Source organism: Sinocyclocheilus rhinocerous, unplaced genomic scaffold (assembly GCF_001515625.1).
Source record: "Sinocyclocheilus rhinocerous isolate Xijiao unplaced genomic scaffold, SAMN03320098_v1.1 scaffold1024, whole genome shotgun sequence".
Taxonomy (NCBI): Eukaryota; Metazoa; Chordata; class Actinopteri; order Cypriniformes; family Cyprinidae; genus Sinocyclocheilus; species Sinocyclocheilus rhinocerous.
The window spans coordinates 404,502-430,678 of record NW_015655417.1 but is presented as its reverse complement, the minus strand read 5'-3'; the positions used below and the strand labels follow the sequence as shown (position 1 = coordinate 430,678).

At 35.2% G+C, this 26,177-nt stretch overlaps 4 protein-coding genes across 4 annotated transcripts in view; 3 read left to right on the top strand and 1 right to left on the bottom strand.

Annotated features, from left to right (window-relative positions):
* Positions 1–736, bottom strand: part of LOC107718302 (zinc finger protein 883-like) — a 5,102-nt gene extending 4,366 nt beyond the window's left edge. Inside the window, exon 1 of the mRNA XM_016525324.1 lies at positions 463–736. Within this exon, the coding sequence (XP_016380810.1) occupies positions 463–645 (183 nt within the window). The 5' untranslated portion in view covers positions 646–736. The remainder of the gene's footprint in view (positions 1–462) is intronic.
* Positions 737–1,757: 1,021 nt separating this feature from the next.
* Positions 1,758–6,894, top strand: LOC107718294 (porphobilinogen deaminase-like; the record flags this gene model as incomplete). Its single annotated transcript, XM_016525316.1, has 12 exons — positions 1,758–1,817; positions 2,805–2,877; positions 3,105–3,154; positions 3,263–3,318; positions 3,497–3,574; positions 4,132–4,209; positions 4,801–4,876; positions 5,030–5,143; positions 5,256–5,294; positions 5,403–5,522; positions 6,351–6,491; positions 6,590–6,894. Coding segments are annotated over 12 exons (996 nt in total), but the record flags the coding sequence as incomplete, so codon positions are not given.
* A 4,773-nt stretch (positions 6,895–11,667) lies between these two features.
* Positions 11,668–15,408, top strand: LOC107718293 (ATP-binding cassette sub-family G member 4-like). The gene is made up of 13 exons (XM_016525315.1): positions 11,668–11,857; positions 11,977–11,984; positions 12,155–12,187; positions 12,281–12,426; positions 12,527–12,650; positions 12,733–12,847; positions 13,301–13,443; positions 13,789–13,887; positions 14,126–14,294; positions 14,444–14,544; positions 14,715–14,873; positions 14,984–15,102; positions 15,183–15,408. Exons 1-13 carry the CDS (start codon positions 11,668–11,670, stop codon positions 15,406–15,408), a joined length of 1,632 nt encoding a protein of 543 aa, XP_016380801.1.
* Positions 15,409–17,019: 1,611 nt separating this feature from the next.
* LOC107718274 (NLR family member X1-like) lies at positions 17,020–26,049 on the top strand. The gene is made up of 9 exons (XM_016525279.1): positions 17,020–17,168; positions 18,535–18,659; positions 19,185–19,254; positions 19,329–19,438; positions 19,584–20,206; positions 21,282–22,705; positions 23,727–23,813; positions 24,876–25,127; positions 25,243–26,049. Exons 2-9 carry the CDS (start codon positions 18,554–18,556, stop codon positions 25,595–25,597), a joined length of 3,027 nt encoding a protein of 1,008 aa, XP_016380765.1. The 5' UTR covers positions 17,020–17,168; positions 18,535–18,553; the 3' UTR covers positions 25,598–26,049.
* Positions 26,050–26,177: the final 128 nt, after the last annotated feature.

Sequence of the window (26,177 nt, the reverse complement as noted above, 5' to 3'; positions counted from 1 at the left end):
GTGTCACTAGTTAAAATTGCTTATTTCTCTGGATTTAAACATTCTTCGAAAACATCTGGGATAATGTAAGTACACAAGTCAGCAAAATATATAACACTGTTCTAGTGGTTTTTGGATATTTTAATAAAAAAATCTTACATATTGTGCCTTTAACTACTGATTAAGTCATCTGGACAAAATGTTCAGTTTTCGAACTAGCAGGATGAAGCTGAACATTTCATCTAAAGAATGAAATATAGTTACTTATTACAGTGTTAAACACAAAAGTATTGATTAATCATATAAAATGTAACCTAACCTTAAAATAAGACTGCACAAAGGAAAAACGTAAGGAACAGGCTGTCTGACAGATCACAACTGACAACAATCTCATAATAATAATTAATATAACATGCAATTGCAACATGCAAACGTGATAATTAAATAACATGCAAAATACATGCAGAATAAAAATAAAGGTACCAGTCTGCGTTGGTTCTTATTCATGTCCAATATCGCATCTCTGTCACAACTAATGTCAGTGTGGAATGGACGACATTCACAGTCAAAAACTTTTTGAATCTCGTCTTGAACTGTTTCAGTCATCAGCGTCATTATAGACATTGTTTGTTTGTGAAATAATTCATACTCCGCCATCGTGCTCATTCGATGACTGTAATTTCTTATATATAAAATGAGTGAATGAAGTGAGAACACAAACGATACCGCGATTACCGTGTGTACATGTTAACTTCCGTCTCCAGAATAACCGCTTCTTCAAAATAAAAGTTTTTTTTGTTTATTTTGTATTCTGCAGTTTTTTTGTGACGGTCATAGGGACCTTTATTCTGCAATTCTGACTTTACGGAAATTATACTCAACCTGTAACAGTTGTGAATGACATTTGTCCCACTTCAATATTTTCTCCTTTACAATCATGAATGAGAAATGACTTTAATTTCAACGAGATCAGCAGTAAATAACTTGGATCATCTTACAAAATGTCGGAAAAGACAAACCTACAGGTATGTTTTCATTCATTCGCTACTCAAAATTGGAGTAAAAAAAGTAATTTTGAGAGAAATCAAAACCAAATCTAACTAATTTAACCGTATTTATTTTACATTCAATGTATTTCGCCCACACTCGTAAACCTTACAGTGCAGCGCCGTTAGTTATGCGATTATGACATAATTGATAATGTTATTTTGGCTTAGGTCTAGTGGTTAATAAGAAGTTACATCTGAATCATCTTTACCCAAAAAGTTTTAGTGTAATATTCTCGCATATGAAATCTCTCTATATGAATGGTGTTCTTTACTCCTCCCTCGTGTGTAACGGACGCAGTGAATAGGCATTATTGTCTTATCTACTGAAGCCAGGACACTGGGGCACTGGCTCATCAGTCTGTCCTGTCCTGCTTCATGTTCTTGTACACTGCTCTCTGTTCCTCTGAAGACTCCAGTTAATTTCACTACAACTATGGCAGATGGACCTTATAAATACATTAGGGTCAGAATGTAATCCAAATTAACATATTAGTCTGTGTTATTTTTGTTGGTACTGATCTTTGCATAAAAAATATTGTCATCTTTTACAGGATGCTGATGGCAAAGTCAGCAGGGTGATCCGTGTTGGCACCAGAAAAAGCCAGGTAAATTATCATATGCACATTCATTGTACATGGTCTATTTAAAAAAAAAAATCACATTCCATACATATTAATTTAAATTTTTTTTAATATATTTTAATATATTTAAAAAAAATATTGTCATCTTTTACAGGATGCTGATGGCAAAGTCAGCAGGGTGATCCGTGTTGGCACCAGAAAAAGCCAGGTAAATTATCATATGCACATTCATTGTACATGGTCTATTTAAAAAAAAAATCACATTCCATACATATTAATTTAAATTTTTTTAAATATATTTTAATATATTTAAAATGTCTTTCTGTGACTGCGAAGCTGAATTTTCAGCAGCCATTTACTCCAGTCCTAAGGGTCACATGATCTTTACAGAAATCATTCTAATATGCTGGTACTAAAAACATATTTCTTATTATTATCAATGTTGAAAACAGTTGTGCTGCTAAATGTTTTTCTGGAAATTGTACCACAATTTCTTTTTCAGGATTCTTTGACAATACTAAAAAAGGAAGAAAAAAGCATTTATTTAAAATAGAAATCTTTTGCATTATAAATGTCTTTACTGGTTCTTTTGATTAATTTCATGCATCCTTGCTAAATTAAGGTATTAATTCTTTAAAAAATGATCACTGATCCCAAACTTTTAAACTGTAGTGTACATACAAACGAGATCATCTAAAATATTGCTTAAATATCGAATCATATTCATCACCTGATAAATTGGGGAAATTGAAATGCACACGTTTCACAGTTTTTATGACTGCTTGTCATTGGAATCATCCATGTGTTTAAAATACCAGTGTGTCTTAATTACCTTCTCACGTTTTCTAAAATACGTTTTTACTTTTCATTCTATAACTAAAGTCTAATAGACATTAATTATAGTATGGAAAGTAAAAGTAAAAACATTGCCTATATATATTTTGCCTCATCATCACTTAGTAGTACTAGAGTCACATAGGCAAATGTAGGTTTGTAAGTTTGATTGGGTGTGTCAGCGGTGGTGATGGCTTTGATAAGATTTCTGTCTTTGTTAGGGTGCGCACAAGATTGATTAGTTTTAGTAAAGAAACCAGTTGAAGCCCTAAACAAGAAGATTAGCCTTAAAGGACCATCATATTTTGTGGGAAATGGAATATTGTTGAAACTTTTTGTTACCTTTCTCCCTTTTTTTCAGCTGGCTCGGATTCAGACAGACAGTGTTGTAGAGAAACTCAAGGAGTTACACCCTGATGTTCATTTTGAAGTAGGTAAGAAATCATTGTCGAATATGCAAAACAGTTGTTGTTTATTTGTAATTGAGTTTAGCAAGTATGATGTAGTTAATATTCACTCTCCTTAAAGAAAATAGGGGCAAGACCCTTTTGGGGTAGGGGCGTGTTTGTTTTGGTGATTTCAAATATCAACATTGGCTACCAGAAATCACTTACTCTGCCTTTAAACTAAATTCCACTTCAATCTTTTTATTTTGTTTCAGTGGCTATGTCAACAACAGGAGATAAAATTCTTGACACAGCTTTATCCAAAGTAAGTCCAAAAAAAATTAAAGTAGATTATTCAGTTATATTATATTGATGTAATAATTAATTCGTTTTGTAAACGTTAATATATATACTGTATATATTTGTGTTAAAGATTGGTGAAAAGAGTCTCTTCACAAAAGAACTGGAAAATGCTTTGGAAAAAAATGAGTGAGTCATTCCTTCTTTATATCATTCATGTATACTTCGCACTGCATACAGATTTGTTGATGAACAAGATTTGTTCATTGGTCTTTTGGTGCATTTGATGTTTCAGAGGTTTGCACTGCTACACTGGTGCTTATGTTTCAGTATGAATAATGCTGTTGTAATATTTGTGTCTCTATAGGGTGGACCTGGTCGTGCACTCTTTGAAAGACTTGCCAACTGTTCTTCCTGAAGGCTTCACTATAGGATCTGTGCTGAAGTAAGTGAATCACAGTAGTGTAGTGCTTATATGCCCCTCCACATCTGAAAGTGAAAAAAAGTGACGTGACGTGGCCAAGTATATACTCGGAATTAGTGCTCTGCATTTATCCCATCCAAAGTGCACACACACAGCAGTGAACACACACACCGTGAACACACACCCGGAGCAGTGGGCAGCCATTTTTGCTGCGGCGCCCGGGGAGCAGTTGAGGGTTCGGTGCCTTGCTCAAGGGCACCTCATTCGGGGTACTGAAGGTGGGAGAGAGCGCTGTACATTCACTCCCCCCACCTACAATCCCTGCCGGTACGAGACTCGAACCCGCAACCTTTGGGTTACGAGTCCCGACTCTCTAACCATTAGGCCACGACTTCCCCCACCTGAAGAGTCTTTTATCTTAAAAGTAACTGACATGTCATGTTACAGATGAACTTCAACCTAAATGTTCATAAATAATTATTAACGTGTATGGAAAAAACTGATATAGTGTATTGCTCATCGCAAATCCTTTTTAATATGTGGTCAACATTATGATTGACATTTCCTTCTCTTCAAAGGCGAGAAAACCCCCACGATGCTGTTGTTTTGCACCCCAAACATAAAGGCAAATTTCTAGAATCTCTAGCCAAAAAGAGGTAAAATTGGTGGCCAGTACAAAGAACTATATTTTAAATATATTAAAGTTCACTACCATTTAAAAGAAATTGATCCTTTCATTCAGCCAGGACACATTAAATTGATCAAAAGTGATAATTTACATTTATAATGTTACAAAAGATTTGTTTCAAATAAATGCTGTTCTTTTGAGATTTCTGTTTATCAAACAATCAACATTCAACGTTGATATTATTAAGAAATGCTTCTTGAGCAGCAAATCAGCATATTAGAATAATTTCTGAAGAATCATGTGACAATGAAGACTGGAGTAATTGCTGCTGAAAATTCAGCTTTGCATATCAGAAATAAATTACATTTTACAATGTATTCTTATAGAAAACAGTTATTTGAAATTGTAATAATATTTCACAATATTACTGTTTACACTGTATTTTTGTTCTAATAAAAGCAGTCTTGGTAAGCATAAAAGACTTCTTTGAAAAACATTCAAAAATCTTACCAACCCCCAAATTTTTAATGGTAGTGATATGTTTTTAAATTTTTGTAAAGTAAATATTTGCAGGATATGTGTTTTATTGAAAAATAAATAATATATTTTATATTTGAAGTGTTGTAGGTACCAGTTCTCTTCGCCGGGCCGCACAACTAAAGAAAAGATTTCCCCATCTGGAGTTTAAAGACATTGTATCTTTCAGTGCAGTGCTGTAGCTGTTTTTTTGTTTTGTTTTTTACTTTTCCTGTAATTGTACGTAGATACAGATAATAAGTAAATGATAATTTCAGTGTATTAACAAGCACTTGATGTTTTGAGGTTATACCTTAACAGTTGTGTTTCAGAGAGGTAATCTCAACACTCGTCTAAAGAAGCTGGATGAAAAGGATGACTTTTCAGCCATAATTTTAGCAGCAGCAGGTCTTCGGAGAATGGGCTGGGAGAATCGCATCAGCCAGGTACCTCTGTTTTACTTCAATGAACCTTAAATTCAAATACAATGCAAAACTAAAGATTATTGTATCATTTAATCGATTAATATTGACCTCTGTTGTTATCATCTTGCTTCAGATCCTTGGGCCTGATGACTGCATGTATGCAGTTGGACAGGTGGGTTCAACATTCAGTGTTGCTTTCGTCCAGATCTCCTACACAGCAGTGAGTGCATTTGTTTCATCCCATTGAACCTTACATGCTGCTCTTACTGTCTTGTTAAAGGGCGCTCTGGCAGTCGAAGTGAGAGCTCGAGACCAGGACATCCTGGAAATGGTGTCAGTATTAAATGACTCGGACACTGTGTTGAGATGCATCGCGGAGAGAGCCTTTCTCAAACACCTGGTAGGCATCTTGCTGCACTGTAACACCCCTCACACCTGTTTCTGGATCAATGACATGATGCTTTAATATGTGTTTTAATGTTTTAATATTTGAATTAAATAATAATATATAAATACACTGTGGTTCCAAAGTTTGTTTTTGAAAGAAGTTATCTTATGCTAACCAAGGCTACATTTGTTTGATAAAAAAATACAGTTAAAACAGTAATATTGTGAAATATTATTGCAACTTAAAATAAATGTTATTTATTTTAATATATTTTAAAATGTAGTTTATTGCTGTGATGGCAAAGCTAAATTTTCTGCATCATTACTCCAGTCTTCAGTGTCACATGATCCTTCAGAAATCATTCTAATATGCTTATTTGGTGCTAAAGAAACATTTCTTATTATTATCAGTGTTGAAAACAGCTGTGCTGCTTAATATTTTTGTATCTGTGATACATTTCCCCCCCCCCAATAATAGAAAGAACAGCATTTATGTGAAATGTGAAATTTTTTGTAACATTATAAATGGCTTTACTGTCACTTATAATCAATTTGATGTTTTTGCAAAAAAAATAATAATTATAATTAAAAAAATAATAAATATATATATTTCTGACTAAACCCAAACTTTTAAACGGTAGTGTAAATATTTAATAATAAGTGAAAGACTTTTTAAAAATATGAAAATTAATTACATTTTACTTGATGTTTACACCACATGACAATTTCTAAGACATTAAATAGAACCTTTTCTGGCAAACCTTTTTTAAAACCAACATGAATACAAAGAATGCATTTCTAAGAACTTTGCATATGTTTTAAACTAGATTTTTTTTAACAGGAAGGGGGATGCAGTGTTCCAGTTGCTGTTTACACTGAAGTTAAGAATTCACAGCTCTACCTGACTGGAGCGGTGTACAGTCTCGATGGTTCAGACAGTCTGAAGGAGACCATGCAGACAAGCATCAGCTCTGACAATCAGGTTGTTAATCCACTACAATATAGATAAAAATTCCAATATTCTGAATCCTTCGTTGAATTTTACACTTATTTGAGCATCTGTAACCTCATTATTCCCAGGCTGAGGAACAGGAGAAGGTTGATGAGAAGGTCCAGCGTGTGGGCATCACTGCTTTAAAGGTGTCAGAAGCAGCCCAGGACGCCGCAGTGAAGTTAGGAGTGGACCTCTGAAATCTGCTGCTCAGCAAAGGGGCCAAAGAGATACTGACTGTAGCCAGACAGCTTAATGATGTGCGATAGGTATATAATAGTCCATATTTGTAGCTGAAGACCAACCACCCCTTCCAGAAGTATTTTTATAGATTTCAGTGTCAACAAGTGTTATCGTGTCATCCTATTGCCTTTATATTTTGTGTGTTATTAAGATATTGGTTAGTTTTTCACAGAAAACTTTTCTTTGTATTTACTGGAGTTTTTTTTTACTGCAGGTCAATTTGCAGTTACTACTTAAAACAGCCTTGCAGTATGATGCATAGTAATAATGTATAATTAATAATAAAAAAAATGTCGCTCTCATTTTAAGCCATGAACACGCAATCATGCCTTTTAAGATGGTGTGTGTTATCTAAACACATGCTTATTTGAAACTTGAATTATTCTGGGGTGTATATTTTTTTGAGCTGCTTGAAGTATCATCTACATTTTATACCTTCACTGACTCTGGTTATATGCACACGTGAATGTGTACAGCATAATAACCTGTGAACCACTACAAAACGTTTTTGTATGATTGAGTCAGCTGTTTTTTCCGTAGATGTAGAGTTTGATAGTAGAATGTTTTTCATTCTATCTCAGACATTTGCCACTGATATATTTTGTGCATTTGTTAAATGTTGTCATTGAATCTTTTCAATTGAATCTAACATCAGTGCCTGGAAATTCAAAATATCACCTCTGCAGATATCTTTGTGTATTAGCTCTAGTCTGGTGAAGATGCCATTTGGAGTTTGTAAGCAGTGCCTGAGCCTTTTCATTCACTCCACTCAAATTCATACAAGTCCTTGCTTTATTTATTTGGCTAAATGTATTTTAACACCCTCTTGTGCCTGCATTTGTATGATAAAACATGATCAAACTTAACTAGTATTCTTTTATTTTGGTATTCTGAAACACAGTTTTATTTTATTTATTTATTTTGGTTGGTTGTTTTACAGCCATAGTTTAACTCACCATGTTGAATCAATGTGAGCATATGCAAGATTCTTAGAATGTAATGAAATGATTGAATTCTATAAAATACATTCAGTTCTTCATTTTAGTTGAGTGTTTTTTTGTTTTTTTTTTGCCATTACCAAGTCAGGGGTGTAAACTCTGAATACTTGATAGCATTGATATTGTTTGTCATTACTTTGAAATAAGGCATCTACATTTACATAAAACAGCACATTTAGTAAGTTTGGAGGTTTTAAGAGCAGAGTTATTTGGTTATACGAACTGTATTTTCCAGTCCCAAATAAATCAAGCAGAATAGATGCAATTGTGGTTTTGACTTTTTTTCTCTGTTTTATACAGTTTGCCCTAGACAGTAAGATACCACTAGGTGTCACTAAGTTAAAAGTGTCATATGATGCTGCTAAAAAGAACATTATTTTGTGTATTTGGTGTAATGAAATGTGTTTATGCGGTTTAAGGTTAAAAAAACACATTATTTTCCACATACTGTACATTATTGTTTCTCCTCTATGCCCGCCTTTCTGAAACACGTCGATTTTTACAAAGCTCATCGGTCTGAAAAAGCAAGGTGTGCTCTGATTGGCCAGCGATCTAGTGTTCGGCCAATCACAATGCACTGGGTCAGCTGGCCAATCAGAGCAGACTGCGCTTGTCAAAGGAGGGACTTTGTAGAAAACGAAGCGTTTGAGAGAGGCGGGGCATATAGGACCTACAATAATGTACAATATTTTTAAAATAATGTGTTTTTTGAACATTAAAGCATGTCAACATATTCTGTTACACCAAATACACAAAATAATGATCTTTAAAATAGCATCATATGACCCCTTTAATACATTATCAGGTAGGGCAGGTTTATTGAGTTTAGCATTGTATATTACTGCTTGTGTGTAGACAAGACAAGTTAATGTGAAGAGAAGAAGAGTTAAGCAAAGAGAAATGAGAATGAATGCTTAATAATGGTCTTGATTGAGATCAGAAGATATGTTCTTGTTTTTCATTTACTGTATGAAGATGTGCTGAAAGAATTGGGGCAGATTCAGTGACTGAAGAGGAATAAAATATAGATAAAATAAATATGCACACCACACACATATAACGAAATCTAGCTAAAATCACCCAAACAACACAAACAAGAAAATTAAATATTTCCTATTAAAGTTTTTCCCCCCTTGGACCTGGCAACCCTGCTCTGAACTCAACATAAAAAAATGTATTTTTAAAGATTTATTATCAGTTTTATTTATTACAGACACATACTTTTCAAGATTGATGTTTCATATATATACATATTACAGGTACCAGGTGACATGTAGACAGTGCAGGACTCACAGATGTCAAGCTTAGACTCGTCCAGATGTGCTCTTGTTCTGGGGGTGAACTCGCTTTATTAGCGTGTGGCTTCTTCTGGCAACCAGTTGTGGCATGTTGCCATCGCGTCCACTCATTTTCATAGGAAATGACATACCACGCTGTCCACAGAAGTCTATAATCTCATACCTGCTTTAGTGAACAAACATGCATTTCAAAAACACGTACATATTTGGGCGACACACACATTTTTATATTATTATTTTTAAATGTATAAAACATAATCTAAACATTTAATAAATGATAAACTAAGAACTAAATAATGCTCTCATATAATAATTATCGAAAGTAATTTTTTGTTTCCGTTTCCATGGGAGAGAGTGCACGTGACGTTGGAGCGTCATGATGCTCGGGCTGCTTTTCTGTCCGTCCGGTTTTGCGTCACACTTCGCCAAGAAACTCTCCTTCAGGACTAGTTTTTCATTCATTTCTGTACGGGATTACCAGTGGCACAGAACCTGTTTTCTGTTACCTATTGTAAAGAGAAAAGTGACCTACATTTCAACACTTATTATTCAACACTTAATATTTCCTCTCGAGTGTGAGTCTGGGTAAGTGATTCCAAGAATTTGGTTTCCAGTCTTTGCAGTTAATTCTCAGCAGTAACATAACTTTAAAATTCTTGTTTTATCATCTGTGAGACTTATAACCATAACATTGCGTCTGATAATGTATTTTATATATTTATGGTATTCTTCTTTTATCCTATTATATTTTAATCATATTACTATTTTATGCTATATTATGCAATGCCAAAATTACTATACTAGTGTCTTAAGAGGGCTTGATAACCTCAATAAGGTTTTCTTTATTATTTAATACAAGTAATAATGTAATATATATCATATCATATATTTTAAAATATGTATGTGGTCTGTAATATATGTGCATGGTATTAAGAGAGATAAAACGACTAATTCTTGTAGATTAGCCTACATACATGGCATAAAGACCACAAAGCCAAATCTCTTGATTCTCTATAGTGGCCAGTTAAAACTTTTTCTTTTTTTTGGGTGCAATAATTTTATTAACCCTTAAAAGGCAGGCACAAAATAATACATTACTGTTTTCTAATAAATGAGAGCTTCTTTTCTTTAGTACAATTTCATATCTTTTAGAATTCTTTGTTTTTTCCATAATAACAATATATTTACCATTCAAAGGGTTAATAAAAAGAAATGTTCACAAAATTAGTGAATACACACTAAATACTATTTTCACAATCCAAATTCCAATTTTCTGATACAAACTCTATGTAACATGTTTATGGATGTGTGTTATGTAACACTTGTATATCACAGGAGTGGTGATCATTTGTTCTACCCATATGTCTGTGAGAAATTCTGATTATGTTTCACTGGTTACAATACATTCCAACAAGATTTCCATTGTACAGTCTGTCTCCACACAGCAGCACAATCTACTAATTCTCATGTGAACACTAGAGCGATCCCCTCCTCGCTAGTGTTCTCTGTGGGACTGAGCCTGTGATGTCTCTCTCTGACCTGGCTATTCACATTCTCTGATTTCGTTCTTCCTTTTGGCTCCAAACTCCTGGGACTTACATCTTGCCAGCCAATTCAATGTGTCAGCACAATGCAGTCTCTCTGAGGAAATTCAAAACCAGATCAATTTGACAGAGTAGGGGCCTCTCCTGAATGAGCAGAAAGTGTAAAGAGGTTTGTGTTTCAAGGGGAAATTATAGGAAGACGCTCCCACTGAAGATTTCTCATTTTGAATGTATAGTGATGTAGCCTACCATATGATGACTCATGGCATTTCTTTGGCAAAGCTGAATTTTCTGCATCATTACTCCAGTCTTCAGTGTCACATGATCCTTCAGAAATCATTCTAATATGCTGATTTTGTGCTCAAGAAACTTTCTTTCTTATTATTATTTCTTCCTTAATATTTTGGTGGAAATGATGATACATTACCATTCAGTTTGAAACAAATAGGCCTACATTAAAAAAAGAAAAAAAAACTTTAAAAAAAAAAAAAAAAATTATCCAGCATTAAATTGATCAAAAGTGACAGTAAAGGCAATGATAATGTCATAAAATGTTTATATTTCAAATAGATGCTGTTATTTTGAACTTTCTATTTATTAAAGAATTCTGACAAAAAAAAATCTATCACGGTTTCCACAAAACTATTAAGCAGGATAAACTTTTTTCAACATTGATAATAATAAGAAGCATTATTATTAATTGAGGACCAAGAATAATTGATAAAAATTGAGCACCAAATCAGCATATTAGAATGATTTCTGAAGGATCATGTGACACTGAAGACTGGAGTAATGATGCTGAAAATTCAGCTTTGCCATCACAGGAAGAAATTATTTAAAAATATATTAAAATAGAAAACAGTTATTTTAAATTGTAATAATATTTCACAATATTACTGTATTTTTGATCAAATAAATGCAGCTTTGGTGAGAATAAGAGACATCTTTTAATAAAATTAAAAAACCTTAATTATTCAAAACTTTTGACCGGTAGTGTATGGTCACAGCACTGAAGGATTTTTGCTCTCTTTAGACCTTTGGAATGGCAGTGAAGACATCTGATCTAGGGTCAGTTAGTATTACTATGGAGGACAGCCTGTGTAATGGAGGAACACAGCTCCAGGAAGCTCCATTGCTAACCCATCTGAAGAAGGTGGAGAACCGTATCACAGAGGCGCAGCGCTTCTCTCACCTGCCCAAACGCACTGCTGTGGACCTGGAGTTCAGAGACCTGTCCTGCACCATCAGAGAAGGACCGTGGTGGAAGAAACAAGGTCAGGAGATCATATTTTACACATTTTGATTAAGGTAACCATATTTTGTCATTCTCATTTAACTCAACGGTCCTAAATAGTGCATGACTTGTAGTTTTGACCTCATTAATTTGAAACAGACCTTAAGGTGGGGGTTTTGTCATTATAAGACATTATCATAATCATAAGACACCATCAACAGAAGTGGCAAAAAACATGCTACGTTTCTGTTTTATTAAATTTGTTAAGACAATTTTGTATTTATAAAAAGTTATTTATAAAATGATTTATAAAAATACACAAAAATAAATTTTAAAGCTCAATGAAGACACAGAGGTGAAAAAAGAGCTGGTAGGTAAAGCTCATCACCCCATTCAGACTTGCCCCAAATGTATGTCCTTCTGAAATATCACCTCCTTTCTGTGTGTTTATATTGGCATGCAGATAAAAGAAATTCTGACAGCCCTGGGACTGCATGAGTGTGTCCACACTCGTACTGTGTCTCTCTCTGGGGGGCAGAGTAAGAGGTTGGCTATTGCCCTTGAACTAGTAAACAACCCCCCAGTCATATTTTTTGATGAGCCCACCAGGTAATAATGTTATCGTATTTAGACACAAATAAAACAGCATTATTTAGATGCTTGTAACATTAAAATATACTGTATATTTTTTGTTGCTTTTTGATTTCAGTGGTTTGGATAGTGCATCCTGTTTCCAGGTAGTGTCATTGATGAAGTCTCTGGCACAAGGAGGGCGAACTATCATTTGCACTATTCACCAGCCCAGTGCCAAACTATTCGAGATGTTTGATAAGGTACAAAGACATGTGCAAATCTTTTTGGAAATCTTCAAATCATTTCAGTCATCATTTGATTCCTTCTGGGTCTCCTTCACAGCTGTATATTTTAAGCCAAGGCCAGTGCATATACAAGGGAAGTGTCCCATACCTCATCCCTTATTTGAGAGGACTGGGTCTTCACTGTCCCACATACCACAATCCTGCAGATTTCAGTAAGTTGTGTTTTATACAGTAAATACTTATACTTACATATTCATATATTGGGGCAGTAAGTTATTTTCAAAGTAATTAATACTGTTATTCATCAAGGATGGTATTAATTGATCAAAAGTGACAGTACATTTTTTTTTACTTTAATGCAAAAGATTTCTGTTTCAAATAAATGCTGTTCTTTTAAACATTTTCTATTTATCAAAGGATCCTGAAAAAAATGTATTACAGTTTCTTTAAAAAAAAAAAAAGCAGCAACTGTTTTCAACATTGATATTAAGATTAATATAGAACATATTTTAAATTGTAATAAGATTTCACATTATTACTGTTTTTAATGTGATTTTGAAAAAAAAATAACTGTCTATATACATTACAAAAAAAATCAATAACCAATAATCAATTTGGCACCAATATATCATGCATCTTACATTTCTCCTCTGTTTTGTGTTTAGTCATTGAAGTAGTGTCAGGAGAGTACGGGGACTTGAACCCAGTGTTGTTTGAGGCTGTTCAGGGTGGCATGTGTGCTTTGGAGCAAAAGTGCAACTGTGTCGACAAAACCACAGTAACCCCATGCACTGCAAAATGTGTCAAAGTGAGTGATGCTGTGGATAACATCTGAAATGCTTACTTGCATAAATTGTGGTCAGGATGTTTGCTAGACGAACTGATCCACTGTGTTCAAAAGCCTCCTTCAGCTCAAAATATACTGATGTAACTGTCTTCTTAGTCTTTTGATGACAGCTGACTGCCAAAGACATGATTATATAAAAGATAATTACAAGCCTGTACTTGGCACAAGAGTACATGTAGTGTCACTGACACTTGCTTTAAATAGTGATGGCTGTCTGGGGCAGATGGTTCATGCTTTAACATAATCTTTTATATTTATTTAATTTTTCTAATGACTCATTTTGCTTTCCTACACTTGCTTTTACAGGATTCAGGGCATGTTGAGAGCCATACTTTTGCAACAAGCTCTCTGACTCAGTTCTGCATTCTCTTCAAGAGAACATTTATTACAGTATGCAGAGACCAGGTACACTGTTGTTTCATTTAGTTGATATCTGGTATCTCAGTCCTAAACTTTCCTAATTTCAGTTTTGTGACACAATACTGCTTTACGAAGACAAATCAGAGTAACTATACCAATACTGAAACTGACCAATTTTGATTGATCTAATATATATACTGTATATATATATATATATATATATATAGCTACTGCGTTTTACTTTTGCAGAATAGTTTAAAATGGTTCTTGTTTTTTGCACTAGGTTTTGACACACCTGCGGCTAATGTCACACATCTCCATTGGAGTGCTGATAGGCCTGCTGTACCTCAACATTGGCAATGATGCCAGCAAAGTCTTCAACAACACTGGTTTCCTCTTCTTCTCAATGCTCTTTCTCATGTTTGGAGCGCTGATGCCTACAGTTCTTACCTGTAAGTTAGTGAAGAGGCATGTAAGAATGTCATGTCACAGTTTTACTATCAACACATGTAACACAGATTTGGGTCTAAAGTCATGTCCTATATTCATTCAGAGGAAGTGAAAGTGGTTTTTAGATTCATAGATTCTCTGTCCTGTTCAGTTCCCCTAGAGATGGCTGTGTTTCTGAGGGAACATCTAAACTACTGGTACAGCCTGAAGGCTTACTATCTGGCTAAGACAATGGCTGACATTCCATTCCAGGTGGGTGCCTGCCTGCCTAAGTCTTACTGACTCCATTTTATGCATGATATGAGCTGAGCATATTTGAAAAGTGTCGAAAGTTTAGTATAGTGGATCTAAGACAAAGAAAACCAAGGACTTCTGTAATTCTTATATTTGATATTGTCATGGGGTTGTCCACTCTTCCTCAGGTCCTTTGTCCCATCATGTACTGCAGTATTGTGTACTGGATGACTGAACAGCCTCCAGAGGCAAGCCGCTACTTGCTGTTTTTGGCTTTGTCGATCTGTACAGCTTTAGTAGCCCAGTCTCTTGGACTTCTAGTCGGTGCTGCCTCCACATCCCTTCAGGTACATGTTACAGCTATCATCTCGCTTAGAAGGGCTCCAGACTGCGACTAAAACATTTACAACAATAATTTAAAATCTAGTCAGGACAGCCTTGAAAACTTTCTTCACAGGTGGCCACTTTTGTTGGTCCGGTTACAGCCATTCCAGTCCTACTATTCTCTGGGTTCTTCGTGAACTTTGACACCATTCCAGAATACCTACAATGGAGTTCTTACATGTCCTATGTCCGGTATGCTATTTATATTTTTATATATACATTTACTAGGCAAATATCAGATTTTCATGCTTGTTTGATTGTGTTTCTGAAAGGTATGGGTTTGAGGGGGTGATTTTGTCCATTTATGGGATGAACCGAACTGAGCTTGAATGTCCAGGGAGGGTTTGCAAGTTCCAAAGACCTGAAGAAGTGCTGCAGTTGTTGGATGTAGAAGATGCCAAGCTTTACATGGACTTCATCATACTGGGGATTTTCTTCTTCATCCTGCGACTCGCCACCTACTTGGTTCTTCGGTACAAAATAAAGTCAGGCCGATAATATTCAAGTCGTGGCCTTGAATGGTCTGCAGCTCCAGTGGCCTGTTTTCAGGCTACACTAAAATGTATACACTATAATTTCCAAAGGTGTCATTATCTGCTCAGGAAGGCTAGATTTATTTGATGATCATTTTCGTGCTATGGTTTTTGTTTTTCATTTGGATTAAGTTAACCAAATGTCATTGTCTATAGAATTGGCTTTAAAAATTTTAGTAAATACTTTCATGTTGTTCAGTGTTACATTGATGCAGTACCAGGTGTTGGAAAAATTTGGTGTTATGCAAGGCTGCTACTGTATATCCAAATTCAAGATATGATGCCAAATTTAAATATGCAAATGATAATTTACTGATCTTTATCTATTCATTATGGCAGTTTTCAAACTCGTTTAACTCTGACTTTAAGCTTACACTAACACTGATGTATTTTTTTTTATACTCAGAGCAAATTAGAATGAAGATTTTTGCATTTCCAGTTTCAGAAAGCTCATCATGAACATGCTTAGCCTGAGATGAGGATGTTTACATATTGCACAAGTCCGAAAAGGGTTTTAATTCAAACCAGAAGACTGTGAAGGTTCACAAAGTGCCTGTGTTTCTATTAAACCACTGTATCAGTCTTTTTGTATAGTAGATTTTATTAGTTTTCTTTCTTTTTTGATTATTTAGTATTTTTGCCTAGAGATTTTATGTAACTACCTGGTGCTAAAATGTATGTATTAAAACAAAGTTATAATTTTTTAGACCAACAAACTTTCATACTATGTATATCAGCAGTGTATTGCTTAAACATGTCTTACTGCCAAACGTACCTATAGTGTTTAGAAATAAAATTATGAAATCCATCAGAAGTGCAGTTGCAACTGCAATCTTCTTGAGTGTAGTATTCATAGTGGTTCATATAAGGACATAGAACAATAAAAAAAATGCTTTATAATTTATTTTCCCCCTTACAATAAATAACAATGAAGCCATCAGGCAGTACCTTTTAGACAATTTTTTTTTTTACATTGACTAATTCTGACTCACTGAACTAAACCTGAAGAATAGCATGTGCAAAAGAAACTAAAGCACCTGTATGCTTCATCAAAGAACCTTTCTAAGAATTATTTTGAATAACCCAGAATCCCTTGGAGCTGCAAAGAGCTTACAGTGGTTGAAGCATTCATCATCCTCCAGGAACCCCTATACAGCTCCATATATAGAACTTGTTGGACTTGATACTGAAAACTAGGTGAGTCAGTTTGATCAGGGCAGTCCAAAGTAAAACAGCTTGTATCCGGCATTAAGTAAAATTGTGTAAATTAAATTAACGGTGGGCCTATAAAATTGTGAAATGCAGAATGATTTTGCTGTCTGAATACACCATATTAACTGATGGCAGTTTCAGACTTAAAACCTAAGCAGCACAGAAGAAAGCTTGTCTTTTGTAGATTTAAAGCTGCTGGTAGGATAACTTTACAAAGTCACTGTGCAAATACATCAATGCTAAAGCAGCATATGAGACTTCACGATGTCTATTTTATAGCTTTTATTTAGTCATGTGGCTTTCGCGTCGTAAAAAAGAAGAGCAAAGTTGAAATTTGTGTATGTGGGCGGTACTACGACTGACTAGCAGGAAGATGGGGGCACGGAGCGGTACGCTCTCATCATCCTACCGCAGAATGGACGCTTTCCTCGGCTGTGATCCGAATGTCAGAACGCTGGTAGAGTCCTGGGAAAGTCAATGAAGAATTCACCTTATATAGAGCCTCTAGATTAGGTAAAGATCTACAGCCATTACCAGCATCTTAATCGTTACGTCTGGTTTCTCATGTGAATAAGAGTAGTCGCTATGTTGCTCTGATTCAGTGACCTAACGGTTGTTTATATATATTGAAATTAAACGCACGTCATGACCCTTTCCTAAACCATAAGAGCTGAGTTTGCGTCGAATTCCAGAACAGAACTATATGGAATCTTTCATTTACGCTTGAGTATGCATGTCAGGCACGTTCACATTTATAGACAAACTGCTTGACCTGTATATGTAAAAAAAATTGCATATAGATATGGAATTTTTTATAGACAAGGAAATTGCGAGCAAGAGCTATTCAAGTCAGATGAAAAACAAAACAAAACCAAATGACATGCTTGTAATGAGTTTTGAATCTACTGTACTATTTTTAGAGAGTGGCAGCTGTACTAAATGGTTGACGTGGTGATTGAACACAGTACGCGGAAAAGCAATATACCTTAATATACAGTAGTTGTTTTATTTTAAAAGAGAAAACCTACAGTAGTAAATAGGTTTAAAGGGCTATAGTTGTATTTACAGCACTTTATGGTATCAGCTAAGCTTTCTTTAAGCTTGTGACTTTAAAAAGGGGCCCCAATAAATCTTAATATTATTGAAATTTAGTTGTATTAACATAATCTTAATTAAAATGCTTTAAAAACACTTAAAATAAAGATGTACAACATTCAACTGATGTCACATTTTTGAGTTTATTTATTTTTTATTACAACAGAAGTTGACAGCCACTGGTCTAACTGGTCGCTGGATGAATTATGTTGTACTTAATGAAAATGAGTTTCCAGTGTTGGTTTAGGTACAGGTGTGGTGACAGGTCACACCTTCATAGTGTCTTGCTCATAGTCATCGTCACATTCGCAAGAGGGAAAACATTTTTTGTTGTGTTAAACGCAGATGAAGACCAATCACTTGACCTTCTTGATTAATCATCAATATTAACTTGACTGATGAATTTCAGCTAATCTTGCATATGTAAAGAATTGTTTTTTAAATATATGTATTCTTCCTGTCTGGATTTGAGTTAGAAACTATCTTAAATAGCACATTGGTCACACTTAGTGATGCATCATGCAGTTTCTTTAGATAATGGACATTACCAAAATTAACACTTTGGGTGTGTTGTTAAATGAACGTGTATCATGTAACTGTGTAGCCTAAGTGTCATGTATCATTGAAACACAAAGCCAAAGGAGGGACCTTACAAGGTTTGGCTTGATTTTGTCAGGTGCATTTACGTTACTGTGTTGATCGTAGCATTTGTTTACCTGTTCAACACAATTTCCAGACCTGTCTAACCTTTTAAGTCTCTATGACAAAACATATCATCCTTTAGGGGTTATTTTAAAGTCGAAATGTGGCGATTTGGGAGGCCATCAGGAACAGAAGTGTTAAGATGGAGATGCCAAGGGTCACCAAGAGATGTCTGCTGCAAACTTCACACCAGGGCTCTTCAGAAAAGTAGGTGTTTAAATATATATTTAAAATATCCATTAATCAAATGTTAGGTTTATTTTTATTTATTTATCTAAAAAATAATATATGTATGCAGTCTACCGTGTACAAAATTTTGGTAAAATTAGGATTTTTATGCTCACCAAGGCTACATTTATTATATCAAAAATACAGTACAAACTGTAATATTGTAAAATATTATTACAATTTAAAATAACTTCCTATTGTAATATATTTTAAAATGTAATTTATTCCTGTGATGGCAAAGCTAAATTTTCGGCAGTCATTACTCCAGTCTTCAGTGTCACATGATCTTTCAGAAATCATTCTAATATGCTGATTTGGTGCCTAAGAAACGTTTCTTATTATTAGCAATGTTGAAAACAGTTGGGCAGCTTAATATTTCTATGGAAGCTGTGATTCTTTGATTAATTTTTTTTAGTCTTTGCTGAATAATGTCTTTTAAAAATAATACTGAGAATTAGTTTTTTTGGTTTGTATAATTAAAGAAATAACAATTGTTTATTTCAGCCTTTAACTTAAACCTCCGATCAGTTGACATCTGTGGTAGCGTAAATCGGCATCACATCTCATTTCCAACGTAAGTATAATGTTTTCAGTTTCATGTGTTTTCAGTGAATATGTTTTGATGTTACTTGTGTTTTGTCTCATCAGCAAGACAACAAGCTCTTATAGAAATACATGGAGAGAACTGAGAACATCTATGTGCTATTCCATCTCTGGATTCAACCCTAGGTTCTTTTGTACGTATGAACCCGTCACAGGTGAGTTTATGCATAAATCATTTACATTTCGATGGCATATTACTCCATGTTAGTGATTTAGAAGATTAAGTTCCCTCTTAATCCATCAAAATTCAGCTCGTAAAATAGCAGTGTCTTTCATGTTTGTATTATAATTAACCCGCAGATCCCATTGAGATCCACAAACACAAGCTGACATTATGGTTCAGTCACCTTCCTCAAGAGGAGAGGCAATTCGGTGGCTACTTTTCTTCTGAAACTATGCATGTGGAGCCACTTATCTTAGAGCGTCATCCAGATGAGGACAGAGGTCTTAATCCCTTCAAGGAAAAGACAGGCATATCTACACGTCCCTCTCTCACAGTTGAGCAGCTCTTTGATGCTAACAATAATGGAAACAAGGCACGAGGACTAAATGTTTTGCTCCATGGGGCTGTCGGCACGGGGAAAAGTACTGTCGTCCGTAAACTGATGCTGGATTGGTGTGCTGGATCTGTTTTCTCCCAGTTCAAACTTGTGTTGCCCTTCTCCTGTGAGGATCTTTCCCATTTATCCAAACCAACATCCCTCCGAGACCTTGTGGGCAGGAAATACATGCACCTTCGCAAGACACCTTATCTTAGTGGAGATAATGACAAGGCTAAGGATGTCCTCTTCATCTTTAATGGAATGGAGAAGATGAAGCTGGATTTTCGCATCGGTTCCACAGAGTTATGCAGCGATCCCAATGAGGCTCTCCCATCAGGAGCTGTTGTTGTTAATCTGCTTAGGAAATACCTGCTACCTGAGGTATGAGGCTCAGATCTTTGAAGCTTTTTACTCTGTGACCTGGCATGTTGAATGGTGTCATGTTCCAGATTAAATTGGTGGTGGTTTTGTGACGCAAATTGCAGTACCTTGGTTAATGACATGACACTAATTTTTGTTCAAATATATTCATTTTTTTAAAATACATTTAAATGCGCTTCATAAATACAGTAACTTGAATACACCTGATCTGTGATGCACATTTTTATTGAATTTAACTTTAACATTTTGATATTTTTTATAGTAATGAAGAAAAAGCCGTTAGAAGAATGAAATTCTTCAAATGTGATTTTTTGTTTTGTTTTTAACAAATAATTATAATAATAATTTATCATTATAATTATTAGAAGTAGTAGTAGTAATATTAGTTTTATATGTGCAGCATTTTTAGAATTTCTGAATTTAAATGATTTTTAATTTTTTATCATAATGAAGAAAAAGTTCATTATGATAAAATTCTTATTTAAATTCTTGAAAATAAGTATTTTTATTAGGAGTATCTTTAAAAGAAAAGCAGTTTTGTTATTTTGTTCAAATTAATGATATTTGAAGAAAACAAACTGTCTGACAGTTCAAAGTCATGTGGTGCTACAAACATACAAAATAAAAAACATAAAAGGAAATTATATCATAAAGAGCCTGCGTGTCAGGGTCAGTAAGTCTGTTATAATATTAGATCATTTGAGACTTTTATGACAAACAGGTTTTTCATATTTATGAATTAATCATATTATTACTTTTTTATCTTCAAAATATTTTAAAACTCTTTGGAAAATAATGATGAAGATGTGCATACATATTTTATTATTATTAATATGATATTAAATAATATATCAATTAATTGCTTTATACTTGGTTACACTAAATTTCATTTTAGAGTCATCTACACTTAAAAATGGTATAAAAGTCTTTCAAAACCATATGAAACCAACATGTATTCAAAGAATACCTTTCTGAGAACTGAGCACATGTGGACAATTACTTTTCATTGACCCCCACCTTTAGATGAAAGTTTATTGTAATTAATAGCTGCTAAGACCTGCTGCTTTTCTTACAGGCCAACATTTTGGTTACAACCAGACTATCTGCTGTGGACAGAGTTCCTAAAAAATACATAAATCGTTATGTACAAATCTGTGGCTTCAATGATCCTCATCGCCAGAGAGCCTACTTCACCAGCAGGCTCTTGCAACAGAATGAAGGCAAGCCGGGCAAGGTGGCCGAGACGCTCATAGAGATGCTTTACCTAAATCTACAGCGTGAGAGTCAGTTAGCAACCGCCTGCTTCTTACCATCTTACTGCTGGCTCACATGTGCCACTCTTCATTTATTGCATTTTACTGATACAAAGTCACCAATTCGAACCCTCACTGGCATCTACACCAGCTTCATGAGGCTCAACTTTGGAGGAGAAGTGATATCTGTGGATGGAAACGTCTCATCACAAGAGCAACAGAGCTCATTAATGCTCTATGTGGTCCGTACTGTTGGTAAACTAGCTTTTGATGGCATTACCAACAAGCGGACGTCGTTCTCCGCTGAAGAAATGGAGCAGTGGGTTGGTGGCAAGACTAAAACGGACGAAGAGCTCCAGCAACTGGCTGTGTTTCGCACAGATGTGCTTGACTTCTTTCTGGTTCCTCGCAATGATCATGGTACAGATCCCGAATCTGGTGGTAGGCGCTACGTGTTTGCTGTTCCCGCCATGCAGGAATATCTAGCCGCTCTTTATGTTGTTCTTGGCGAGAACAAAAGCGTCCTGGAGAAGTTGACTAAGGAGGTTTCGGAGGCTTTGGGACAAGCCAGTGAGGACATCACAAGCCTCCTGAGCATCCTCTCTAAAATCATACCTTTCCGAATCTTTGCCGTTTTCAATTTGCTTAAGTTGTTCCCGAAACTCTTTGAGCGAGTCAGCAGCCACAGCAAAGGGCGTATTGCAAGCACCATGGCGGCGGAAATGTTTCGTTCGGAGGACAGCTTCAATGAAGATGTTTTGGACCAGGTGGAACAAAGTCTGCTGGGAGTGCATGGTCCACAGCCACAGGAGGAAACCTACACAAGAGCGTTTGAGCTCTATCCTATCTTCATGGGTGGACTTCTTCATTACGGGAACCGGAGACTGTTAGACCAGCTCGGATGCAGCATCAAGAGTCACACGGTTTCTCAGATCACCCGTGCGCTGAGGAAACACCTGATCAAGGAGAGCCAGAAGAAGCAGCCTCCTGAGGAGCTCATGGACCTTCTGGTCCTGCTGTATGAGTTCCAGAACCCTCGACTCACAGCTGAAGTCCTGCAGTCCATCAAGACCATCAACTTGTCGACTGTGCGCATGACGCCACACAAGTGCTTCGTGCTGAGCACGGTTCTGAGCTGCACGAGCTCAAGCTTCCACCTGAACGAGCTCAACCTCTCCTCCTGCCACATCACTCCAGAGTTACTGCAGATGCTTTGGCCAGCCTTCCATCACACTAGCAACCTCAAGTGAGACATGCTCTTACCATAGAGAAAACTAGTCAGTGTTTTGCATGCTTGAATCATGTAGTTCTGTGCATAAAATTGGAAACCTTTGAAGCAGACTGATCTTTAGATATAGCTACATTTGATACTAATACATGGTTGAAATCCAGTTAGTTAGTGCACACCAGGGCTTATCAACTAGCAGTCTGCTGTTTAAAAAAAAAACTTAGAATATATATTTCTTTATTAGTTTCAGATGTATAATTTATGAAAATTGTTTCTTTGCTCTCCATCCACACCTCACCTGCTTAAATCAGCCTAAGATAGATTTTCTGGTCTTACCTGGTTCTCTTAATATGACCTGATGAAAATTGCCCTAAACCAGGCAACAGACTAGCCTGACCAGTCTTAGATACCAGCTAAGACCAGCAAACCATTTTTTTGGTTACAAAAAAATGTATCACAGTTTCCAAAAAAATATTAAGCAGCACAGTTGTTTTCAACATTGATAATAATAAGAAATCTTTCTTGAAGCTTCAAGAAATGAGCATGATTTCTGAAAGATCATGTGATACTAAAGACTGGAGTAAAGGTTGCAGAAAAAATATTCAAATAGACAGCTATTTTAAATTGAAATAATATTTCACAATATTAGTCTTTTGCTGTATTTTTGTTAGATGCACAGTAAAAGTGCTAGAATTTGATAATTACTTTTATTAATGTATTAATATGAATAATTTATTAATTTTGATTTAATAATCACGTTTTATGAATAACACAGACGTTTGTAATGTGCTGCATCTTATTGAGTGAAAGTAACTAACTGAGGGCTGGTTTGTTTGTCTTGATATTGTGGTCTTAATGGACCTTTAACATGCAACGTTTCATTATGGATTCAACTGTTGCCTTCAAGTTGCTTTGCTTGCAGAATGCAGTCAGTAATAAATACTTCTAAGCACAATTACCTCATTAGTTATTGATTTTCTGCCTGGGAAATTGACAAACTAATGGTACACGTGTGTTTTTGCTCACTGTGTGTTTACAGTCTCCAGTTTAACAGCCTGGGTCCTGAGTCCTGCATTCTACTGCGAGATCTCCTGCTTGAGCCCAACTGTACTATTAAGTCATTACAGTAAGCCTACTTTCAATAGCACATTATTACTGTGATATATTCATGGTTGAGGAGGTAGGTTACATTTTAACTAACAAAAACAATAACAAGTGCTCTACAAAACATGTCCCAGAATGTATATTATTATTAGTGTTATTTTAGTATTATTTAAATACCATTTGTTTTTATTCAAGTTTTGAATTAGGTTTTTGTTTTTATATTTTCAGTTTTTATTTTTATATTTTCAGTTTTTATTTTAAATTTATTAAAATTTTTAATAATTGTGTTTTTTTTAAATATATATTGTAGATATACTATTTATGTTTAAGTCATTTTTATTTCAGTTTTAGTTTTTATTTATTTCCAGTTTATTTTAGTGCTTCAAATTAAACTTATTTCATTTAGTTGCTAAGCCATTTCTAATTTTCATTTAGTTTTTCATCCTTCATTTTTCCATTCTTCATTTCATTTCAGCTTTATTTTTTATTTTTAACATTTTTGGTAATAATAATGTATGTGTCTGTGTGTGTGTGTGTGTGTGTGTGTGTATATATATATATATATATATGCGTCTTTAAAATAAATATTTTTAATACAGTAAAAAAATATAATAATAATATTATTATAAATGTATTTATTTAACACACATACCTCTTTTTACATTTCCTTGCATTTGTACATAATACACCTGCAAAAAAAAATAAAAACATTTATTCTCTACTTTGTATATTGTATTTCTTTTTTTTTGTATATTGTTATTTCCTATTTACTCATCCTATTTTTATTCTTTTTATTATCTGTGTCTTGTCTTGTCTTGTCTTTTCTGATTCTGATAAATAATTTGGCACATTATTTTAGTATTTGACTGTGTTGACCCATAAAGTAATGGGCTAAGAAAAAACTATTTGTGAGAAAAAGGAAGACTTTGCTGCTAAACGTTGACGTTATTTAACAGATAAAATGAAATGATACATACACTACTTTTTCAGTTTCATCCCTTGTCTCAAAGACCACTGTGATGATCTTCTGAAAAAAAGTGTCTCCTGTGCATTTTGTGTGAATTTCGTGTTACTCTTATCACAGGTTGTGTGACAACTACTTGACGGACACCGGCATGAGCCATCTACTGGAAGCTCTGTCTGGTAACCACTCTCTGCAACGGCTGTGTCTGATGCACACTGGCCTAGGGGACCGATCGGCACAAATGCTGGCTGAGAGACTGGGCCAGCATGATATGTTACAGGAGCTGAATGTGGCCTACAACAACATCGGAGACAGTGCAGCTCTCACGCTGGTCGATGCCTGTCGTGAACATCCCAGCATCCACACAGTACAGTGAGTACAAAAATACATTTTCATAGTCCAATAATATGTATCTTTCTTATAAATCTATCTGATTCCATGTTAATTTTGATGTTAGTAGATGATTTCTGCTTATACTTCCTCACAGCCTATACCTGAACCAGCTTACCGATGTGGGCAAACAGTCGCTGTATGTGCGTGGAGGTCCTCGGGTCAAGCAGGGCCGGCGGGTGAAGGTCCTGGCCTCTGTAACGGAGGGTTCGGACATCTCAGAGGACTGGCATCCCATTCTGAGCGTTATTGGAAAAAATTCTCTTTCCTGGGACAGAGACCGTGTACGTGAGCAACTGCTGGTCTTCCTGAAAGACCTGGAATGGGGTCGCAAACAGCACCAGAGTTTCTGGAAAAAGATGCACTTCCGACGAGTGGAGAGCGTTGTGAGGCAAATGCTGCGCTTACTGGAGAAGAGCAGTGATACGGGAACAGGGACCGGTACAAAATGATGTAACTATCATAGAAGTTAAAGGGATGGGTGTTTGATTTCTGAGAGGGATATTTGTTGCCATATTTCAATCTAGTCAGCCTTAATATTTCCCAGTTAGATTTTAAAAGGTTGTCCGTCTACTAACATATCCATCTACTTTAGCATTAGAACATTTTGTGAAAACACTGTGACAAATTAGTTTTATTTGATTGTTTGAGCCTGGGAAAGATCAATATCTGCTTTTACGACTTGAAAACTGCTCCTTGTTGCATGATGACAAATTTTTGACAAATTAGAAGCTATTTCCTATGCATATGTATTCAGGGAGAATTCAGGGTTCTTTGTTATCATAAAACAATGTGTCACTCCTTTTTGAATATGTTTAAACTTTTTAAACAACATTTGAGTGTCAAATGGTGCTCTAGACAAGGTTAACAATGTAAGGTAACCAAGACAAGGCTTTAGGTGCTTCCGCATCTGTGGTTGAAAAAATGTTTGAACTAACAAATTGAGACTGAAATTTGGTGTGCAATAACAACAAAATAAAAAAGTGCAGATGAAAGGTGGCTCCTTGTCATACCCTATTGCTTTGTCTTTTG

What these genes read in the sequence shown, in the direction of transcription:
- LOC107718274 (XM_016525279.1), top strand. Translation starts at nt 18,554, where the DNA reads ATGTGGCGATTTGGGAGGCCATCAGGAACAGAAGTGTTAAGATGGAGA. An exon ending in CACCAGGGCTCTTCAGAAAA is followed by an intron (nt 18,660 to 19,184) that starts GTAGGTGTTTAA and finishes TGTTTATTTCAG; the next exon opens with CCTTTAACTTAAACCTCCGA. An exon ending in GGAAATACCTGCTACCTGAG is followed by an intron (nt 20,207 to 21,281) that starts GTATGAGGCTCA and finishes CTTTTCTTACAG; the next exon opens with GCCAACATTTTGGTTACAAC.
- LOC107718293 (XM_016525315.1), top strand. Translation starts at nt 11,668, where the DNA reads ATGGAGGACAGCCTGTGTAATGGAGGAACACAGCTCCAGGAAGCTCCA. An exon ending in TATTCGAGATGTTTGATAAG is followed by an intron (nt 12,651 to 12,732) that starts GTACAAAGACAT and finishes TCTCCTTCACAG; the next exon opens with CTGTATATTTTAAGCCAAGG. An exon ending in TGGCTGACATTCCATTCCAG is followed by an intron (nt 14,545 to 14,714) that starts GTGGGTGCCTGC and finishes ACTCTTCCTCAG; the next exon opens with GTCCTTTGTCCCATCATGTA.